The sequence below is a fragment of the Pteronotus mesoamericanus genome, unplaced genomic scaffold (genome assembly GCF_021234165.1).
Source record: "Pteronotus mesoamericanus isolate MK-2021 breed Mesoamerican mustached bat unplaced genomic scaffold, CSHL_Meso_final contig_20, whole genome shotgun sequence".
In the NCBI taxonomy this organism is placed as follows: domain Eukaryota; kingdom Metazoa; phylum Chordata; class Mammalia; order Chiroptera; family Mormoopidae; genus Pteronotus; species Pteronotus mesoamericanus.
The window spans coordinates 82,065,878-82,089,208 of NW_026555085.1; the positions used below are offsets into that span (position 1 = coordinate 82,065,878).

At 36.0% G+C, this 23,331-nt stretch overlaps 1 protein-coding gene across 6 annotated transcripts in view; it reads left to right on the forward strand.

The window, feature by feature from the left end:
• EYA4 (EYA transcriptional coactivator and phosphatase 4) overlaps positions 1–23,331 on the forward strand; it is a 253,569-nt gene that overhangs the window by 125,267 nt on the left and 104,971 nt on the right. For all 6 annotated transcript variants that reach the window (XM_054569991.1, XM_054569990.1, XM_054569992.1 and 3 more), the window contains one exon: positions 6,537–6,586. In XM_054569991.1, the coding sequence (XP_054425966.1) occupies positions 6,537–6,586 (50 nt within the window). The remainder of the gene's footprint in view (positions 1–6,536; positions 6,587–23,331) is intronic.

The window sequence follows — 23,331 nt, forward strand, 5'->3', positions numbered from 1 at the left end:
TAGTATCTTATTATAAGAAGATACTTCTTATGATACTTCTTATAAGTTTCTTATAAAGATACTTATAAGATACTTATTTTCACTAAATTGGTACCTAAATGTAAACTATTCTGCTTTATCAGGCAGTTGTTTACAATAATTTGTCTAACTTAGTCATAAAGTACGTTTTATAAAATGTACATTAATACAAAAGCTAAGCATTGGTATACTGCAGTATTTGTATAAATATTACTTATTCAGTCATATTCACATATCAGAGTATTCATATTTGAAGTCAACCAAAGCTGACAATCTAATTTACACTGTATTTTCTACACAGTTCAGTGAAAAAATAAAGATTTTCTTAAATATCACCTGTAAAAATATATATCATAAATCACTCATTACATTAGCAAATTTTCATTATTCAAATTTTTATCTTGGAGCTATAGTTGCAGAATTGATCTTTTATTATTACTGTATCATATGTTCTAATATTATCATTCAAGCACATTTGAAAACAAAATGAAGTTACAAAAGAAGTCTTCTAAAAATGTCTTCTTCCATTATTCAGTCCTTTACATTTTTTATTGTTGCTAATGTTTCAAGATTTATAAACAGCAAGATTAAGTAGAAAATAATTGGGGTAATTGGTTCCAGCTTTTTAAAAAGATGGAGGATAAGATAAAAGAAACTTGTTCTTTTTTGCAGATTTTTTATGAGTTATGTTTTTAGTTCTTACAAAAGTTAATTCATATGAAAGATCGTAAGCTTCTCAAAGCATCTCATGGTTAGAAAATATGAAAAATTTTAAAGCAGTTTTTATACTTGAATATAATAGTTGTAATGCAAAATATTCTAGAGGTTATATTTTTCTACATTTATGATCCAGGCATTGAAAGTTTTCATTATTCCCAACATCAGATCCCACGTACTTTCTAATGTATTTTAAAAGTACCCTTTTTTCAATTACAGTTTATATTCCACATTATTTTATATTAGTTTCAGGTGAAAAAGTGCAATTCCTGTTATTCATGTACATACAACCTAGAAAACTTGGAGCATGGGCAATATTGTGAAATAAAAACAAGAATTTTTCTGTGTCTAATGTAATAATATTGATCAATCTTCTCTACTTTTTTCTACTTCATTTTCTCTTGATTCTTACAACTGCTGAAACTGTATTGTTCACCTGTTTACTTAGTTACTGTACATCTCCTTCACTAGAATGCATGAGGCATGCAGGCAGGCTTTCATTGGTCTAGGTTAGTGCTGTTCATCAGAAATATGGTGCAAGCCACATATGTGTTTTAAACTTCCAAGTAGCTGCATTGGAAAAGTAAAAAAAAAAAGGGGGGGGGATTTATTTTATTTAATATTTATTTCATTTTATTTCTCAATATAAAAATATTCATTTTTCTCAATATAAAAATATCTCAATATTGAAATATTTTTATATTCTTTTTCATACAAATTCTTTGAAAGCATGCCTTTTGCACTTAAAGCACACCTCAGTGTGGACTAGCCACATTTCAAAGACAAATAGCCATGTGTGGCTAGTGGTAATTCTGTTGGGCTGCTCAGGTCTAGTTCATGGCCATTTCTAGAATGGTCTCTGGTATACCCGTGGTATTCAGTAAAGCCTTGTTGAATGAGTGGATCTTGCTAATTCAGACATGAAACAACAAAAAGAAATGGAAGTTGTTTTTCACATTAGATGTTTTTTGCAGTTATTTGGGTGGTGGATGCTAGAGGTATTTCAATAGTTTCTTTAGAACTTTTCACTCTATTTACATGGAATTTAAATGGTATTAGTGCTTGGTAAAAACTGGTTTCTTAAGTAATTCAATTTAAAAGATTTGCTTAATAGGCGATATATTACAAGAAGTCATCGGTAGGTTCTTTAAAAAGTGTCCCATGGCTTGTCTGGTGTGGCTCAATGGAATGCACACGGGCCTGCGGCCCAAAGGGTCACAAGTTTGATTCCCAGTCAAGGCACATGCCTGAGTTGTGGGCCAGGTCCCCAGTACAGGGTGTGTGAGAGGCAACCACACATTGATGTTTCTCTCCCTCTCTTTCTCACTCTCTTCACCTCTCTCTTACAAAAAGAAAAAAGTGTTCCATGGAATGTTTCAACTCTCTTTTTAAAAAAAATCTAATAAAAACAATTGGCAATTGATCATAGGTGAGAAGGAAAGGCTTGATGTTTAGCATGCAATTTAGATTTTGTCCCTGTTAGTGCTATAGCTGTGGGACATTGGACCAATGTTTTAAACTTAGTTTCCTTTGAATCTTAGTTTTCTCATTTGTAAATGGAGGGTTTCATCCATCATGCTGGTTTTCATAGATTAAATGAAATTACACATATACATAGTCCAGCACAGTGGATGGAAAAGAGTACTAGCTCACCAAATAGCAATAATTATTATTGTAATGCAATGAAAATTGAATTTTTAAATATTAGGACTTTTTAATCTTCATTTTGAACATTTTAGTTAATATGATTATGAATTTTAGGTTCCTAACGTATATCTGGTTAAAATGCCTTTATAAATCTTGATTTGAAGTTTATTACAGAAATCACATACTGATTAATTTTTCTGGTTTTCAATACTGCCATCTGTGAGCTGAGGAAAACCGAGTATCTACTTAAGCATTGTGCCTCGCATATAAGAAACACTAAAAAAATTTTAAGTGTTATTCATTTAGGTATTATTCAATTTTTCAGTTTTTTAAAAAACCAGTGCTTTGATACATTTACATGTTTACTACATATAATAATTTTCTTAAAATAGTTAAATTCTTAACATTCTTTTTCATCCTGCTTTGATGTTGCATGTACTTTAATAACATTACTTAGGGTCAAAATTCACAATAAGGCAGCCACTTAAATGCATTGAACACAATTTGTCTTTCCCCTCTTGGCAATTTTTTGCCCACCTCCTGTGTTTCTTATGAAAACTAGGATTTGTATTTAAATTGTCGGCATGAAATTCCACTTTATTTCTTGGCCTGCTTGTTTCAACTTTGTTCAAAACAAGTTCAAAACTAAATTGGTGGTCATTGAAGACAGAAAGTTCTATATATTTTGTAATAATGTTCTTTCTTCAATAGCATGTATGTTTCAGCAGTCACCATTTAATGAAGTGTTGCTGATCTCTCAAATGGGAGGGTGTGTTCAGATTTAGGTAAAACTTTCCATTTGGCTTCTAATTTCGTGTTCAAGACACTATAAACATATAACTTTCTTAATGATTCATTTAACTTTTCTCCATCAATTTAGAAATAAGGTAGGGTTTTCAAGAATTTTAAAGTCATAAGTTTACTTTTTTTTGGTTTTTGGTATTACTAAAATTTTTTTGCAAGGATGGATTAAAACATCAGACCATATTCTACCTTATACTTTGCCTCAGTCAATAACAATATTCTGTCAATCCTTTCTCAGAAGTATCTGTCAACAACATGCTCTCAAATCTTTCCTTGTGGCCTCTGTCTTATTTCAGATCTTTACCATCTCACTGATGGATTGAATTATTCACTTAGTAAACTAGTATTTGCGGATGCTCTGAGTCCATTTGGGCACCAGTAACAAAATAACACAGACTAGCTAGTTTGTATGCAACAGAAATTTGTTTCCTATAGTTCTGGAGTTTGGAAAGCCCAAGATCAAGACACCAGCATGGTTGTGTCTGGTGAGAGTCCACTTCCTAGTTCATAGCCAGCTCCTTCATGTTGTGTCTTCAGTGGTAGAAGGGCTAGTGAGTGCTGTAAGACCTCTTTTTAAGACCATTAATCCCATTCACAGAGGTTCCATCTTCATGATCTAAGCACCTCCCAAAAGCCCAACCTTCTTATCTTGGAAGGTTAGGATTTCAACATACGAACTCTAGGAGGACACAAACATTTAGAACATAGCAAGGATCATCTACTTAAGTTTAGGGATGTAGTGACGTACAAAATCAATGCCATCTCTGCATTCATAGAACTTGTACTTTCCTGTTGCATTAGGCTTTTATCTGTCTTACAGCCCTCACCTTGTACCCCATCCACACTAGCTTCTATACCATCTCTATTCAGTCTGTTTCTTAAAACCTTTAAATGGTCTTCATTGGCCCAAGATTATACAGTGGTACCTCAGTACTTGTTGTTAATTCATTCTGAAACTCGTAGTGAGTGCCAAACCCAACAAGTACCAAAGGATGAAACATTTTCTCTTGCAAAGTAACGTCATCACTCCTACAGGTTCTACCAAGTGCATGGAATCCTGAGCCAGTGCCGCATGCTGAAACATTTTTTTGTTCATGTCAAACTGTGATGAGTACAGTGTTTGACAAGTTTTGAAGCTGGCGAGTACCGAGGTCTGACTTTATTCCAAATTCTTTACTATTTATAAACTCTTTATAATACGGTTCCTCTGGCAAACCCCATGATGTTGGATACCTGATTTTCTTTGAGGCCTGTATCCTTTAAGACTCAGATCAGAAGTCACTTCCTTTGTTGCCATCCCATCTTCCATTGGCTGGGGTAGATTACCTTCTGAACACCCCCAACACTGTAGGTGTCTCTCCCACAGTAGCCACGGTATCCTAAATATTATTCTCCCCTCATTTGACCGTGAACAAATGAATGAAACCCCTAAAAAGAATCATTTTGAGTAATGCATAGTTCTTACAATATCTAAAAGAATATCCATACTTCAATATTTTATCACATATTTATTAGCTATGGATCTAGGACTCTATGAGTATGGGATAGCAAGTAATCAGTAGATCTGCCCTCTGCCATTACATTTACTACTTTGAGAGATAATGAAAATAATCAGAACTTTCTGATAATTATTTTAGGAATGATGCTTTATATAGCCATGGGTGTTAAAGACAAAACTTCTTTGTCTTTTGAACCATCGGAAGTTTGTCTGGTTCTGACTCTTGCTCCGGAGTAAATGTCTAGTTTGTCTGTGTAGTCTGCAGCTTCCTCAGTCAGTCCCAAAGTCAAGTCATCATAGTCTTGAGGAAAGTGACATTCACTTTGAGATGATTTCTGCATATTCATTGGGCAGTTCGTGTAGTTTCTGTTGAAGAATCATAGGAATGAACCAGTGGGAAAGAAGGGTTTTCTTCTGGCTTCCTTCCTTTTTAGTTTTTCCATTTCATGGAAAAATTTTAATGGACATAAGACTTTTGTGGGTTTTGTAGTAAATTCTGTGTTGACATTTTAAGAAAAGTATTTCCTTTTTTCTTTTTTTTGAACTAATTACTCTTGGAAACATTTCTTCACCCTCCCATCTCATGGTGCTGAATTCCATGCTGAAAGCATAGAAAATGTTACAAATAGGATAATCTCTTTGCTAACTAGTTTTATTTTTACATTGCATAAATGTATATACAGATGTAAAAGAGAGTACAGTTAATAAGGCACATAATTTGTTTCCCAGATTACAAAAATGTCTTGGCTTAGAATCGCTAGCCAGACAGATTTTTGAAAGTGTAGAGGTTTTCTGTATTCTTCGGAGTCAGAGGAGGAAAGAATTATCTGTGTGTTAGAAAGACAATACTGTATCTTTAACATTCAAAACATACTCTGAAGCGACGGTACTTGAACTGCAGTTCATACCCATGGTGTATATTCAGTACCCTTATCTATAACTTCCAAGCTATGCATTGGAATTTAAAATGCCTTGGATTCTTTAAGTTGCGTGGATAAATCATGGTATTATAGACACCCAGAGTTTGTGTCGATGGACTTGGAAATGTGTATTGTTAATGCTTCATACTAATTAAGGGATTTTTGAAATTGAATTTACTTTGCATACAATATACTATTAAGAGCATAATAAACATAAGTATCTGTGCATGCAGTTAAATTGTGAAAAATGGCTTTGAGCCTTACCTTATTTTGGAGAATGTACTGCACACAATTGTGCAGAAATGGATAACATGTCCTTGAAGTAAAAGTTATTTTCATTCTTTACCTTTTGTGGGTTTAAAACCACAAAGTTGAAATATAGTCTGCAAAATATACTGCAAATATATGTGAGAAGCCCATGAGCAATGCTGAAACTTAATTAATATGCTGAGAAATATATAAAACATACAGCCACTGAATTGAGAAAATGAAAATTAATATATGAGTGTTTTAGCTAACACTGTGCTTTACCCCAGAACCTGGTGTTTATTATTGTGTGCTTTAGTAGGAGACAGAAGTAGTATCGATTGAGAAAATATTTCTTAGTGAACTGAGAACAGTATGGCTTTCTAGTTTCTAAGTGGGAAGCCGGGTTCTTTGGTTTCTTTGTTCCTAGTTAAGCTAGTTCTGAGCTATTTTAGCTGAACATTTTATATACTAATGGAGTCTAGGGAAGTGCCTTTGGCAGCTGTTCATGGGAAAATAATGAAATACCCTATTTAGTACTGCATGCTGCCGCTGTAAAATGTGGAGAGTATTTTATAGAGATCCTGGTGAACAGGGCTGTATCCACTTTAAGTTTAACAAGTGTGTGAACCTGAGTGAGGAAGTTGTATTTTCATATGAGAGTAACTAGTACTCTTTTCTTACAGGTAAAGAAAACGTGCACAGAATCAGATGTTTCAGAACCTCAGAATTCCAGGTACAGTAAAATAGAGGCCAAGACTTTCTAAGAAAAGTTGAAATTTTAGAGAACTAGTAAGATGTTATATTCCAGATATAACTGTGATTTGAAGTACTGAGTTTCTTTAAGAACTTAATCTGTGTGGAAATTGTGTATTATACTTGCTAGGGTGCCATTAATCATAACATTAATAAAAAGGATAATGATTAAAGCCAGCTTTAAAGAATAATAGCAGGAGTGACCAGCAACACTGAAAGGAAAAGAAATCAACAGAGACAAGAGAGAAGGGGGGGGCAGGGAAAGGGAAGGGAAGGGGAAAGTCAAGGAACATATAGCAAGGACTCATGGACAAAACCAAAGGGGAAGAGCTGAGGGAGGGAAGGTGGGAGGGGGCAAGGGAAAGAGGTGGGGGGGAGGCAGAGACAAATGTATTTAAAAAGTAAATAAAAAAATAAATAAATAAAAAAGAAAAAAAATAAAGAATAATAGCAGGAACATTGCTAGAAGTACTTGAGAACATCTTCCCTCATTATTTTATGTTCATCTTCATTTTTCTTACTAATCTCTTATAATGTATTCACATCTGAAATTTTGCCACAAATGGAATAACTTTCAAATTTTTGTTTACCAAAATAACTATAATATTTCTTTTTTTTTAATCAAGCATTGCTTGATTTTGTGAATACTGTCAAATTAGAAAAATCAAAATTAACTTGACTCCAGGTAAAGTGTTAATAACTGCCATATATTCTTTTTGGACAGCAAGTACATATTTGTGTATCCATTTACACTTTGAGCAACCTTTCCTTTGTTTTATGCAGTATGACAGTTCTATAATTAATTCCCATGCATCTTATATTAAAATGATTGTATATGGCCCTTTTTCTGGCTCATCAAAAGTATATAATCTGCTATAAAGTTTTTGACATTTGATCTTTTTTCTTTATAGTTAGGTATCAAAGTAGAACCAAATAGTTTCAGCTTATTGCAGCAGTAGAAAATGAACGAACCATTATATAGATATATTGCTTACAAGGCTGAGTAATTCCAGGATGCATGGAGAGGAGGGAAAGCCCAATCTTTATTTCCTGTGGGCATTTTCTTTCTAATCATTTTACTGACCTCTACAAGTGACCTACCTCTGATTTGTTATTTAAATAATTAGATAATTTTTGCAAGCCTCTGGTCTTGAGGGTTACTGAGAAAAACATAAAAATATCATCATTCTTATTTTTAATATTTCATATCAAAATATTTTACCTTTCAAGCCACTCAAGATGGTTGGACAGATAATATTGTGCTTAAATAAATTAAACAAGAAGAAAGCCAGCAAGCTGATTGTGTTCACAATTGATATCAATAAGTCAGAGAAGAAACAGAGAGAGTTTAGATCTCAGTGTATTGAAACCTAGAATGAAAGCAACAAATCCCAGGTTATATGGCCTTAAATGTACAATTTTATTTTTATGGCAAATAATGACTATTTTTAAATGGCTACTTAAAATATATTTTATCATTTTATAATTTTTATCATGTATTTACTATATTGTTTCAATATATTAACATGTATTATATGATATATATTAATTGAAAAGTAGCTTGACTTCCTAAAAACCAGGCAGTTGGTTGCTGTGATTAGCTTCCTAATCTGTAATAGAAACAGGTAAAATTAGACAAATTAATTTCTGAGGATTCTAAAACTTTGTGATATCAAAAACAAACAAAGCAATACTTACTCATTAAAATCCTAGCTAGAAAGATCTTCAAGATGACCTAGAATCATGTATTGATTCAAGGTTGCCCAGAGATTTTGGTAGTGGCTGGCCTCTCCTAATTTGTGGTGCAAGAAACAATCTCCACAACCTAATAGTGTCTGTAATATAAAAATGTGACTATTCTTGGATTCTCTGTTTATTCACAAGTGTTAGGTATTAAAGTGCCAAAACTAGCACTTAATTAATGCAATGATGGAATACCAAGAAGAGACTAAAAATATACTGAAGAACATTCTGCACAAAAAGCACACAATAGCTTACCGACTAGTCAGTGCATCAAGGAATGCCAAAAACAGTATTTTGCATGTATTGCATGTTTTGAGGTTCAGTCCTTATAACCTATCAAAAAATACCCCACACCAAATGCCTTATTATAGACACTACACAGCATTACTTTAGTATATATAATACATACATGGGTATATTCTTCTCTGGTTATTAAAAACTACAAATGTTCAGATATATTCTTTCTCTCTCTCTCTCTCTCTCTCTCTCTCTCTCTCTCTTCCCTCCCACCCCTCTCCCCCTCTCCTCCTCCCTCCCTTCCTCCCTCCCTCCCTTCCTCCCTCCATCCTTCACCCACTCCCATGCAAATATGTGTGTGCAAGCGGAAGGGAGGGAGGGAGAGAAAGAGAGAGATTGATTGATTCAGATAAAGATTTAAAAGCCTAGGCTAGATAATTCAATTTAAACAAATACAAAGTAAAAAACTCAGCTCCAAATGAAATACTGTATCAGCATAAAGTGCATGCAAGCTGGAGACCTGCTGCCTCGTAAAATGCTGCCTCACTTGGAACCTAAAACTAATGTCACTCACTTATTTAACTAGCTTTATAGTATGTTGGTTTTGGATTTGAAAAGATTAGAATGAACACAGATGGAAAGTGTTTTTACAGTAGGGAAGTAATTAAATTGGGTGTGGAGAATTTGTCAGGAAAATTCTTGGAGTGACATGTGTGTATCAGCAAATTCTTTGTCTTGTTTGGCCTTAATTCTTCCTTTGGAAAAAAATGCTTGGGCTGCATATGTGACTGGTAGATGGGGGAAAAGAGAATTTACGAAGCCATGCAATGGTAGTATGGTAAAAACGCCTTCATTATGTGTATATAATGAAAAGCAAACATTAGGGACAGTATTTTCTCAGATTCATAAAACTGTATTGAACTTGATGTCATAGGAAAAAGTATATAATGTGCTTCATAGAAAAATTGACATTTCTCATTGTTTTACTTTTTCCTATGTTGCTTACCATGTCCAGAGTATATACAGTATTGTTGGTCTTTGTTTGTAAAACTAATGTTAGCTATAAAATACATAAATGAGAAAACAAATATTTACTGAAAACAAATATAAACTGAAATGGTTTATGTTGATTTTGTCTATATTCATGGTGAATTTATTCACATAGATTTGTGTCTTATTTGAGTCATCACTGAAAACACATTGATCTTCTTGAATTTACTATAATAGCTCTTGGACAAGTGAAGTTTATAGCTCAAGTTTTTTTGGGTTTCACATTTTTTGAACTCTTTTGCTTTCAGTCCTTTTTATTTCCGATAGCAGGAGAGGAGAGTAATTTATTTTATTCTTGCATTCTTGGCGAATCACCCTAGAGTGCCTATATATTAAAATAGCCCCCATAATATCCAAATGATCTCTTTGGTGAGGCTGGGTTACTCTTTACTTTTTCCTTCAGAGGCCACTAATTAGTGGAACATTTTCAGCAAGGCAAGATGAAAAACACAGAAAGAAAATAAAACGCAAATCAGGCAATTCTGTTTTAAACTCATTCTGTTAATTAAGGAGTAAATGGAAATAATTTGGTGAAACTGAGTTGGGAAGGGACTTCTAGGAAATGCATCAGTTCCTTTATGTTATTGCTTCGTCTTATCTTGGCCGGAGAACCAATAAGGGGGTGGATTAAAATATAGGAAGTACATATGGTGCTTATGAGTTAAGATGATAGTTTTCCCATCTAGAATAAAAGATGATTCTGTGGGTAACAGTGAAGGTGGACTCTTCCCCACTTCAAAGGTTAAAGGTTGGGTTTGCTGAGAACTTAATGGTTGCCTGAAATCCACAAATCCTTGGCCATGTGCTGTGTGTTCTTACCCTAGTCTGTACTAACTTTACAATTGTCAAGAGAAAGGCAGAATACTCTCCAGCTTTTAAATCATCATTGGAATGAGTCTCTGTTTAATATTTAGTAGTTTGGTGAGCCTCAGGAAGATTATCTATTCCTTGTCTGTGTGTAAAAAACTTTAAAAATGCAACTTACTCATTTTACGTAAATAGGTATGATATAACAATGTTATATTTAAGATATTAAGTTATATGTGTTTATTTGCTAGTAAAATAATTATTGCAATGCTTTCAAAATTCAGAAATGTTTATGGGCATGTAATTTTCTGTCAAAAATTAAATGCTGCATTTTTTCATGCCGTGAAAGCAGAGGACCCCTTTGTGAAAACATACACAGTATCTGACTGTGTCAAATCAGAGGTTTAGATAGCCCAATATTCTACCCCTAAGGAGCCTCAAAACTTATTACTACCAGGCTGCATCTTCTCAATCTTGAAAAATTTAGGATGTAGTACCAATAAAATTAGGTACTCCCAGTAACACAATCTAGCTGTACATTCCATGAAATTACATAAACACTTCTTGGATTTAGTCATTTTACTAGCATGTACTATCTTTTGGATTGAAGAACCCAGAAAATTACTAAGCATAATACAAAATAGTAATTCATTCCTTGTAGTTGTTTAAAACTAAATCAAGTATATCCTTCCCCTGAAAATGATAGATGATTCATAGATATTCTGCCAGTGCAATCTAATTCTCCTATTTCAGGATTTGAAGAGAAAGACCAGAGTAACTCAATCTCTACATAAAATGGTTTAGTTAACCTGAGTCTTATTATAACTTTATTTTTTTCTTTCTAATTTTGAGAGCATTTTTTCTTGTTTCAAAGTCTGGCTTCACGCGGATGCCTCTCTAGTCTCTATCGTTCCGGCTAGCCTTCACTGGAGGTTTTCCGATTCTGTTTTGCCTTTCCTGGTGCATGTTGACAGATTCCTCCAGGTGTAGAAGCAGCTGGGATTCTGAGTTTGAGTGAATGATGTGTTTTGGTGTTGCTGTTAATCGAGTCCTCATTATCTGGGATATCTTGACCCTTTTGTTCACGGTAGCATATTAAGTTGATTTCCTCAGATAATTGCTTTTACAGTGTCTCCTAAATCCCTGATATCAGTGACAATTGAAGATTTAAAGAACAGTCTCAAAACTTAGATTATTGTTTCCTAAATGTCTTATCATGTATGTCCCTGATTAGCTTTTTCCTGTAGTTCACAGATGCCATTCTCCTCCTTCCATAGAGGCTAGACTGCCCCTTCCCTTTCTGTGCTACCTTTTCCTTCCCATCTTTGCTCTCCTACTTAGTTTTAACTCATCCTTCAGATCTTTGTTCTTTCCTGGGTGGTCCACTGGTCGGTCTCACTGTCAGGTGATTTCATGGCACCATGTGTCTTCTGAGGAAGATGTGCCTCATTTGAGTAATGCACTACACTATAAGCTCCACAAGAGGAGGGATTATATCTGCTTTCTTTTATTCCCTGTTAGATCATTATTATACAGCTTGGGGTCTGCCTGGCACGTAGCAGGTCCTCAGTAAGTGAGTAAGTAACTTTCAAATACACAAATCCAGCTTGCAATCTCTCTCGGAATATCTCTTATAACTACAAATCCCTGTTACACTTTCATGAGAGATTTCTCTTTATTATCTCAAACTCACCTTGTAAAAAAAATACTATTATCATATTCCCTACTCCGGAGTTGTTCTTTCTAGTGGTAATTTTCTTAGTTATTGTGCCTCAGAACTTTAGAGTAATCTTTGACATATTCCCCTTTCCTTTCCCAAATGCTGTTGGTCAAAGTTACACTTAATTTTCCTTTGCTGTGTTTTGAAGCTCTTTGTCCTGCCCCCTCCCATTGCCACTAGGAAAATTCAAGCTCTTGTTAATCTCACCTCTGAAGTAATATAACAAATCCCCATTTGGTGTCCTCGGATATTGATCTTGCCTTTCTTTTCTGTCAGGCTCTTGGATGAGCCTATCTTAATGGCACTTTCTCTGTAGGGTTGCCCTGTTCATTGATCAGACAGACAGTATTTAGTAGATGTTTATAGTATTCACAGAAACATTAACAAATAAAGCTGTCTGCAAGAGGTAAAACTGAGAACAGGCACAGTATGTACCCAATTGTTGTCCATAAGAGGTCAGGGATTATTTGGGTCACCTGTAATCCACTGTCCTATTGCCTTTATTCTAATCTGTTAGATGTTCATTTAGTTCCATTTCATAGTCTTCCTTTAGTTCTAAACTGACATAAAAGTACATGCATCTAACAGAGGTCCCGGAAAGTACATTACAGAAGAATACATACCAGTTACATAGGTACTTTGATTTTCACTCTTTCCTCCTCCTGCCCCCATTTCCTACAGAGACTGTGGGGTAAAATAGGCTATTTGTGTGTTGAGAGCATCTATTTTAGGGCAGTACTCATCTGGCAGTTCTACAGATGAGCACATTTCACCAGAGGAATAGAGGAGAATAGTACCCCCAGGGTGTAGCTTGAGGCCTGAGCACTGTGGGCCAGAGTGGTCAGGAAGAACTTCATGGAAGATTTAGGGCTAAAGGTCAAAGAATCAGTAAGATTTGCAAAATGGGGAGGAACTCACAATGAGGTACAAAAAGGAGTAGAAACAGAAATTGGAAGGTATAGTTTATTGATGGTAAATAGGCCCACTTGATCCATATGGAGAAATAGATTCAACTGGAAATAGCACAGGTGGTGGCTGGCTTTGGTTCCTAATTGTTTTAGTTAGGACTTTTTTTGGTTGTAGCTTCCAGTGTGAGCTAGGGAGTTTTTGTTTGTTTTTACTTTGTTGTTTTGATTTTAAACAATGGTATTATGTCTTAGAGAACCTGAGAAGGGAGGGCTTGCTGGGTCTCACAAGGCCTGGGGTCTCCTTATGTCCCGGCTGCTATACAACTTCAATGCCTTTCCCTCTCTGTTTGAAGACCTTTTCTTTAGGTCCCACAATAGGAAGAAAACACTGCTCATGTTTTATAATTTTTACCTCTTTGGGCACCCAGACAATAGAATCCCTCTCTTTTTCTTTATCTTGTTCCCAACATCCAGGAAAGATAATGGTATCAGAAAGACAGACTCACAAAACAGAAACATGGCTTTCAGAGGAGCCACCGTGTGGGGCCATATGCAGTAGGGGTGGAAAAAGCTTCCAGGAAAGGAGGCTGAGAAGATAACTCTACAAATGCCATCTACTGTCTACCTCTGCCCAGACTATATAACTGGCCTGTTTTATTCAAAACCCTGTCCCCAAGTCTTTCATATTTTATAATCCAGCATATATCACTCACCTCGTCCCTGATTAGGTATAACTCAATTGTTATTCATTTCAGCAGCATGGAGACTTAGAGGTTGATTTCGCAGGTCAGACATCTACAAACTATGATCTGCAAAGTAGAGATTGCTTGAGACAGCTTTAAGCGGTGTGGCAGCCAAACCTCAGACAAGGAGAAACTCCATTCACTCCTCCTGTAAACCCACCCCTCTACTAATTTTTACCTTCCTCTCCCCACCCTCAGGCTGACCAATCACTATTCAATGGACCCAGTCTTCTTTTTGTTCCCAGTTACCAATCCAAATGTAAATTGCTTTCTCCACTTCTTGTGAGTAATCCTGTCATTAAATGGTCAAGGAATGCACTTCATACTGCAGGTCTGTTTACCTTTCTAAAGGCAATTTTGCCAGAATAAGCATCTAGATTTGGACTTTTTCCTAACATTTTTTATTTATTGATTTGAGAGAGAGAGAGGAAGGGAGAGAGAATGAAGAGAGAGAGAGAGAGAGAGAGAGAAAGAAACATCAATTTGTTGTTTTACTTACTTATGCATGTATTGGCTGATTCTTGTACATGCCCTCACGGGCAATCAAATCTGTAACCTTGGTGTAGTAGAATGACGCTATAGCCAATGGAGCAATCCAGCCAGGGCCCGCATTTTCTTCCTTTCTTTTTTTTTTTTTTAAAAAAACAAACAAACAAACTCTCAAACACATCCAAAGAAATACAATGAATAACTTAGAGTCCAGACTCTAAATGTTGACAACCTGTCTTTACAGACAACGGGAGGTCACCAATAGATTTCTGATCAGGTAATAACACAATTAAAATTGTATTTATGATCACAGATCAGCCATGGCACAGGTGCCCGGAAGCAGAGAAAACAGCTATGGGATGCATTGGGTTGACCAAAAAGTTTATTTGGCTTTATCCGTAAGATGGCTGTAGTAGCCCTTAGTTGTCTTTAACATCATTCGAAACAATTTTATTAGATTGTATTTTGACAGCTGTCATATCAGTGTGCATTTAAAAAAAACATCAAAATTGGTAAACTTTTGTGTAGCCATTTTAATATTGAAGATGGAAGAAAATATACATTATTGGCATATTATGCTTTATTATTTCAAGAAAAGTAAAAATGCAACTGAAATGTAAAAAAAAGAATTTGTGTGGTGTATGGAGAAAGTACTGTGACTGATCAAACATGTCAAAAATGGTTTGTGAAGTTTCGTGCTAGAAATTTCTCAATGGACGATGCTCCAGGGTCCAGTAGACCAGTTGAAGTTGATAGTGATCAAATCGAGACATTAATTGGTAACATCAATGTGGGAGATAGCCGCCATACTCAAAATATCCAAATCAGTAAAATTATTGGTGAAAAAGAAAAATATGTTTTAAAAGGCCTGAGAGACTGTGCAAATTGTGGTTATTTGGGGAGGCATTATACACTACTTTTTCATGGTTTTAACACATTTCCTCAATTTTCTACATTGTGTATTTATTTATTTATTTTTGTATTGAAAACAAATGTCTATGTAACACGAAACAGTAGATTTGACTTGAAATAGGCATGGTGGCAATGGCAGGGACGCGGCCTCTTCTTTCTGACAGCTCGCATTATTCTCTAAATAGGAGAAAATGCTTGATTTCTCCACATGTATTAGTGATGAATTCCAGAGAACAGCTATGCTTCTGGTCGGCCTCTTGTAAACTGAGTTCCTCTGAAGTCTTTATGGTTAATAATATGAAACAGTCTTTCTGGAGACTATTAGCTGCCTAGAGTTAATTTGGTCAGAGTAACACGTCACATAAAGTAGCATCTGCTTAGTGACTTATCCAGAGGACCTGAGAAACCAACACAAGACTCTACTTTGGATCATAGTGATAACTAAAATTATTATGAATGGGGGCAGTGAAGGTCTCTAAGTATATATTTTGTTGGCTGATAGGCAGCTTAGGAGTCACTGAGCTGCATATATGCTTATGGTTATTCTGGATGTGGGGTGTCTTTAGTGCAAACTTCTAGACTCAGAGTGAATAGAAAGATGGAAGCTTTGGGAGGCCTGCTTCATGCTGCATCATATTAAGGTGGAAAGAAACAAGAGGACCTTCCAGTTTTCTATCCAGCAGTTCATTATAGGGACACTTATTCATGCCTTTAAAGTTGCAATTTATTGGGCATCTACTATGTGTCAGGCATTGGTCTGAGTGCTTGAGCTACGTTAGTGAACAAAACAGGAGCATACATGATGATGGAGTATGTTAGGAGAGTGTAAATACAAAGGAATAAAGAAGAGGATGGGGTATATTGGGGAAAAGTTGGCAGCAATTTAAAATTGGATGACATTTAAGAAAAGGCTTGAAAGAAAAGAGGGAGTAAGCCAAGAAGAAGACCAGGGCAGTGCATTCTGTCCCGAATGAACCAATGCACAGGCCCTTCAACGGAAGCCTGCCTGGCACGTTCAAGCAATAGCAGGGAGGACAGTGTGGAATGAGCCCAGAGTTTCAAATTTGAAATTGTAATATTCTAGAAAAAGCTACTATTTCAGTTGCCAATAATTTTTTGACGTATCGGTAATAGTCTCTGACAGGCACCTCATCCATCATTGCTACAAGGTGGGGTTGATCCAGCCAGAAACACCTCTCTTTGCCACACCACACTCGTCCTCCAAGACCAGGGCTCTCTCTTGATCAGAAGGCTTCAAACTTTTCTACAAACAGTGCTCAAACACTTGAAAGCTGTTTCTTTTTTCAAGTAATGCTCTTAAAGTTTTAGTTATAAATGTAGATGAGGGCTTAGTAAGGATTCCAAAAATTTGATTCGTATAGGTACAGAGATTCTGCTCATTATCTCACATTTAAATCATCACATCTCAGTTGCCTTAGCAACCTACACAATGTTCTCATTTGCTTTTCAATAAGCCAATGGATGAATGGAGTTTTTGTTCATGTGTTTATGAATTTCTATCACCTGATACTTGATGTCTTTCTGGCATGCTTACTGTGCCAAATAACTGTCTTTATATTCTTAAAACTCATGTAACTAAAATTAAACTTTAATTTTCTTAAAAATCTAAATTTTTAATGAGAAAATATCCAACTTATGAATAGTTGGGAAATCTATATAAGCTTGTATTGTAAAAATGCTTTTATTTTAATTATAATTAATTCCCAAGGCCCCGTAAACTTGGCAAGCTGACTTATCTATCAGAGTTCACCCACACAGGCGTATTTGTGAACTACAGAGAAAGAAAAAGGCCTGATGACAAATCTAGGTCTCACAGAGTTCATTGCCTCACACTCACATGCTTGCTTCTCCCAGATGCTGTCTCAGAGCTTATTTTCTCTTACTTTACACGTAATTCTAAAGGTTCATAGCTCATTAAGGTGGATGAGGCCATGCTTACACAACATGGCGGGCAAACCAAGCAGACAACTGAGTTCAACTCCCAGCTGTCTGACCTTGAGCAAACCACTTCTCTGTGCCTCTGATTTCATCGTCTGTAAAATGGAAATAATGCCATGTTATCCCATGGAGGTATTTTAAAGACTAAATGGAAGAATATATGGAAAACACTTAGAGAAGTACCAGGCACATGTTAGGTGAATTTAAATGACTGCTCTTTTTACAAGTAGGATTAGCAGTAGTATTGACAAGTGACAGTCTGAGAATAAAAAAGGAAACAGAAAAATAATCAAGCATAAATGTCAGAGTGCAAAATGCTTAGTCACGTGGGATGTTTTGGCATTAAGGCCACAAGCTCTCTGTGCTTTTTTCATCCCTGAGGGCATTGGCCTGCCTTAGCTCAGTGTAACAACTCTCAATGTTGTTGACCACCTTGATCCTCTAAGTCAAAGTTAAATTTTGTTTAGCATCATAACACATTTTAGAATTATCTTTATATAAAATGATTCAATTTTAAAGGTGCTATCGTTTGTAAAGATGCACACCTCAGCCACCCAGAAAATTTGACTAAACCTTGATGATCATTCCTTGAAGGTTCTGGATAGCTGAAGCTTTGTAGAAGTACTTCTTTTTTCTTTTTCTTTTTTTTTCCATTAATAGGAACAACTCAATGTCTGGATCATTTAGGGATTTTTTAAATCCTGTTTAGGTGCCTGGCACATAGTAGGAAAGCAAAAAATATTTATTATATGACTGAATGAGCAGCCAGTATTTACATTTCGTGTGTGTGAGAAGTTTTTCAAGTCTTTACCTAAACTATCCTCACTGCGTTATGCCATATAATAACTAATAAGGCTTAAATGTCATTTGCAAACAAGGTCAAGTCTAAGAGAGACTTCTCATTTTGCTCTAGCAAGCAGGTGACTCTACATCCCAGCGTGCCCCAAACACAGTCCCAGTTTATACTTGCTGTCCCGGTATCCCGTCTTCTTAGAGATACTTTACTTTCAAGAAGGTGCCAGTAAATTTTACTGTTACTCTAATTAAAATTATTATGCTCTTATCAAACTTTTTGAGATAGAAATTTAACAATCAATCAATCTCCATTCCTCCCTCCTCTTTTTCCCTTTCTCTTTGTGTTTCTTAAGATGACTTTCCTAATAGGGCATTAACACCTTTATCTTCAAGTAACACAGTATGTGAAAATGCTGCTTGAAACAAAAGTTCATTTAGGAAATAATTGATCTGCTTTTATAGGCGTTATTATTATGTTCTGTCATATGATTAATTTGTAGAAATTCCATACCTCTCAAAAATAATATCATCCTTTCAAGAACACACACAGTCTTATTATATGAAATGATGTAATCCTTTATAATTCATATCCCCATGTTAACCATACTCTCATTTTTTTATTATTCTTCAGTTGGAACATCCGAAGTCTCAACTAATAGGGATGGTGGATATTATGGTAGTGCCTGGGAAAAGATGATGAATGGGGCTTGGCCGAACTCCAAGGCAGATGCAGTGCACCCTCTAGGCGGCAGCTGTTGCCGTGCTGACCACAGGCTTTAGAAGGGAGCACCGTGTCTGGCATCGAATGGGAGACAAAACAGGCTGCTGTAGCTCAGACACTGACTTTCACATATTCTTTAACATAATGTTTTATGGGTGCATTTGGGATAGAGATCACCCCAGGTTTTCTTGTTATTTTTTGTTGTTTGCTTTAGAGGAGAAGCAATGGTGATAACCATGGTGTACAGATGAGAGAGGTGCGTGTGCATGTGTGTGTGTGTGTGTGTGTGTGTGTGTGTGTGTGTGTGTGTACAACGTGGCTGGCAGTATAGATGACCTATGACTGCCTCTCCAGGGGGATCTGGTAGAGTCAGCTCTTTGTTATGCAAGCCCAGCGCATTGTAGAATGGTTCAAACCTGACTTTTTCCTAATCTCAGCAGTAGCCCCAGTCACAGAGAGAACCCCAAACTCCCTGGCATGTTTTTAGAGACTCCCCAAGTACCCAGGAAATGCCTGATTTTGGTCAGAGGGGACATAGCCTAAAAGCTCATACATACATGTCTCATGCACTGAAAAAACTTTGATAAATAGAGGCTTACAAATGATGCTAGTAAACCTAACTTTCTCAGAGTCCAGAATGAGTCACTCAACTTTGCTGGAAAAAGTAACAATTAATCTCAATCATAGCTCTCACAGACACTTGACATTGGAACAAGGGCATCCATGTGAGAGTGTAGACAGCAAAGCACAACCCATCAATACCTTACATAAACAATTCAAGGTCAGTGCCCCGATAACATCATCTGAGTGCAGGTGCTGCTTAAACAGTCAGTAAACTCCACAGCCAGAATTCAAGGCCTTTTCCTGACAGTGGAGGAAGAGCAATGGGAGGATTCAAAATCATTTTCCAAACTCTTATATGTTTAGTGCCTTTTTATTCTTTCCATTTTATTTCCTATTTACCTATTGCATTCTAATAAATTATTGTCATAAGGACATAAGGATTTTTTTTAAATTGAATTTTACTTCATGAAAAAAGTCTTTTTCTTCAGGCAATGAGAATTAGTGGTCTTTGAGGAATATTAGGAATAGTTGGCTTTTAAATATTAATAAACTCTTCTTGATTTATCATATATCCATGTACTAAACAGGGTTGGAGAGTCTTTGGGACTGATTTCCTTCACTTGCGTATGGGATATACTCCCGAATTTCTCATATTGCATTCTTTTGTGTGTCCTTTTCCCTATGGTCATGCATTGAGGATCCATTTAATTAAAGTAGCTGAGTGGCTGCTTAAAAAAAAAAAAGGTACGGTGCAAAATGTGGGCCTTGTCTTCAGGTTAGGAATCAAATGAATAGTAAAGGAATGCTTGTTCTCCATCTCTGCAATTCCTGGAGTAGCCAAACTGGTTTTACAAACCATGTGAATTGATTCTGTGTGTATAGTAAGGCTGAAGGGGTTGCTGAGACTAGTTTATTTTTGAATATTTTTTACTTTCTAAGTAATCTTATCCCTTTTCTTATGGGAAAGGAAATTTTATGCAATAGGTTTTTATTAAATTTTCACATCCACATTGCAGCTGCATCAGTTGGTTGAACTCTCCCTAATTGAATGACTATCAACACAGGGTTCCATTTCTTCTTAGTTAGTGAGTCTGATTTATTCATTGGCTACTTTTTTCCTCCACGTTTTCATGTTACTGTTATCCAGTCAGCTTTTCTGTTGACACTGGCAGCAGTAGGATTTAGAACTTCTCACTCTGACATGTATTTCTCTGCTGAAATTTCAATGTTCTCTTCTAAAATTACTCCTTTTGCAGGTATGCTATAGTTTTGTTTGAAAACTTTGGGAAGATTCTAAATTATACTGTACAGAATTTCACTAAAAATGTAGACAGTTTCTTTGATAAATTGTGCGCTATAGAATGGGAGAGGCTTGTTTCCTACAGAACATCCTCACATGGCTTTTTTTTTTTTAAAAAAAAAAGCCATTTTCAGGTTAGAATTATATTTAATAACATCTTGACCCCAGTTGCAACAGCTGAAATGTGCACAATGGACAAGAAACCTGCACAGGGTTATTAATGCCGATGAGATTGTTATAGGATATAGAAGGGATTGGATTCATTTAAAGAAATGCAAATGAAAAACACAATGAGATATCACCTCACACCTGTCAGATAGGCTATCATCAATAAATCAACAAACAAGTGTTGGTGAGGACGTGGACAAAGGGGAACCCAAGTGCACTCTTGGTGGGAATGTAGGTTGGTGGAGCCACTGTGGAAAGCAGTATGGAGATACCTCAAAAAATTAAAAATCGACTGTCTTATGACCCAGTGATCCCACTTCTGGGAATTTATCCAATGAAACCCAAAACACTGATTCGAAAGAATATATGCACTTTGTGTCCATTGCAGCGTTATTTACAATTGCCAAGATTTGGAAGCAGCCCAAGTGCCCATCAGTAGATGAGCGGATAAAAAAGCTGTGGTACATTTGTACAATGGAATACTACTTAGCCATGAAAAAGAAGGAAATCTTACCCTTTGGGACAACATTGATGGAGCTGGAGAACATTATGCTAAGGGAAATAAGCCGGTCAGAGAAAAACAAGTACCCTATGATTTCACTCATATGTGGAATCTAAAGAACAAAATGAACTAACAAGCAAAATGGAGACAGACTCATAGATAGAGAGCAGGGTGACAGCTTGCGGTGGAGGATATAGAGGTACTGAGCAAAAAAGAAAATAAAGAGAAAGAACTCAAGGACACACACAATAATGGGGTGATTGCCAAGGGGAGATGGGGGTGGGAGTAGGTGGAAGAGGGGGAAGGGGGATAACTGGTGATGGAAGGAGACTTGGGGTCGTGGGCACACAATACAGTGCACAGATGAAGTGCTGGGGAGTTGTGCACCTGAAACCTGTATAATTTTGTTAGCCAACGTCACCCCAATAAATTCAATAAAAATTAAAAAACAATAAAGAAAGTTTACTCATAAAACAAATGGATGCAAATTAATCAAGTCCGTCTGTCTAAGGTAGGACATCATCACAAGGCATTTATCTTTTGGCCAGAGGTGAGCCTCCCGAGGCCTGCAGTCCTCCGCTGCCCAGTCCCGAGCAGGCTGCCCCGGCTCCAGCTCCTGCTGGGTCCAGGTCAGTGTCCAGGGAGTCAGCTTGCTCTGCTGGTGGAGTTTCTGGCCATAATTTACACATGCTCATTTTTTTTCACTGTCAGGCCAAGCATATTTATGTTATAATTTATTCTTTATGATTGTAATCCCTTTAATTTGGAGCAAATATAAATTATTCTTAATAGACATTCCTAAAGACAGAAGGAAATTACTTTTGTCGAACTTGTCTCTTTAGTGTATTTCCCCTCTTTCAAGGAGGGCATTGCCAAGAGAAATTGATATACAGTATTACTCGTTATCTGGGTTAGTTCACTAGATCAAGATGTTGGTATGTAGTGTAGAAAGGCGGGAAAAGTTAGGGAGTTAGAAACAGGTTGATATAAGCTGCTGAGAAAAAAAATCAAATGAGGCCACTTATGTTTTAAATCATGAATATGTTTTCAGTGAAAATATTTTCTAATGAGTCACAGGAGAATGTTGTCAACTTTGACTACATCTGCTGAAAATCAAAATGTAAGTAGTTACATAGCATTGGCTTCTGGCAGGAGTCTATGCTCTGTGACATGAAACTAAGTTCCCATTAAATGACGATACTTTTGTATTTTTCTAGCTCTAAAAGTAGTTTCCTGACTTTCAGAAATGTCAACAGCATTTGTCCTCCTCCATATTACATGAATAAATTGGCAACATGCCTAATATGATTTCCAGAATAAGTTTCTTAAATAATTTTGATGGCATGATAATTGTTTAATGTCAGTATATGAAGTCCTGCCATAGTTTAAACAAAATTAAACAAGAGCAAATACAAAGAGGAGGTTTTGTATAATTACTAGAAAAACATAGATGGAAGGAACACTTAGGTAGTTAGAGCTGAAAATCGGGCAACTAAGATTTCCAAATTTTATAATATAATCATAAGGATTCGTTGCCTCGTTCTCTGACGTTGCTTGATTTTTATGTTTCTGAATTTGCATATCAAAATAGCAGCCTATTTATCTGCTTATATCTGGGTTTTCTGTGTGCTTATATATTCTCTACTTAAAAATGTTTATATAAAAATGAAACCCACCTAATGTATATCGTGATCCAGACACAATGTAGAAAGTTTCATGCAAGCTCCTTTGTGTAAACAATCTGCTTATATAATGACTTCTATTTAGCAAAATTCACAAAAATAGACTTAGTGTGTATTTGTTCCCTGGATATCATGTTGAAGGCAATCACACCTAAGTCAAGGAAAATAATATAATATGCAAAATATCATTGGTTACCTTCTCTTTTAACAGTGTTATTTTAAAAATGCCTTAGAGGTATTCTAAATTGTCAAACCTACTTCAGTGATCATCTTCCCCTTTTATGTTAAATTGTAGACTTTCTCTCTGACCCGATTAGCATAAATTCTAATAAATTCTCACCTCTTTGTGTAAGAATGGAGGGAGTTAGAAATGATTCCTGTGGACAGCTTTCATTTTGGTACTAAATGAGGGATACAGATTGCGT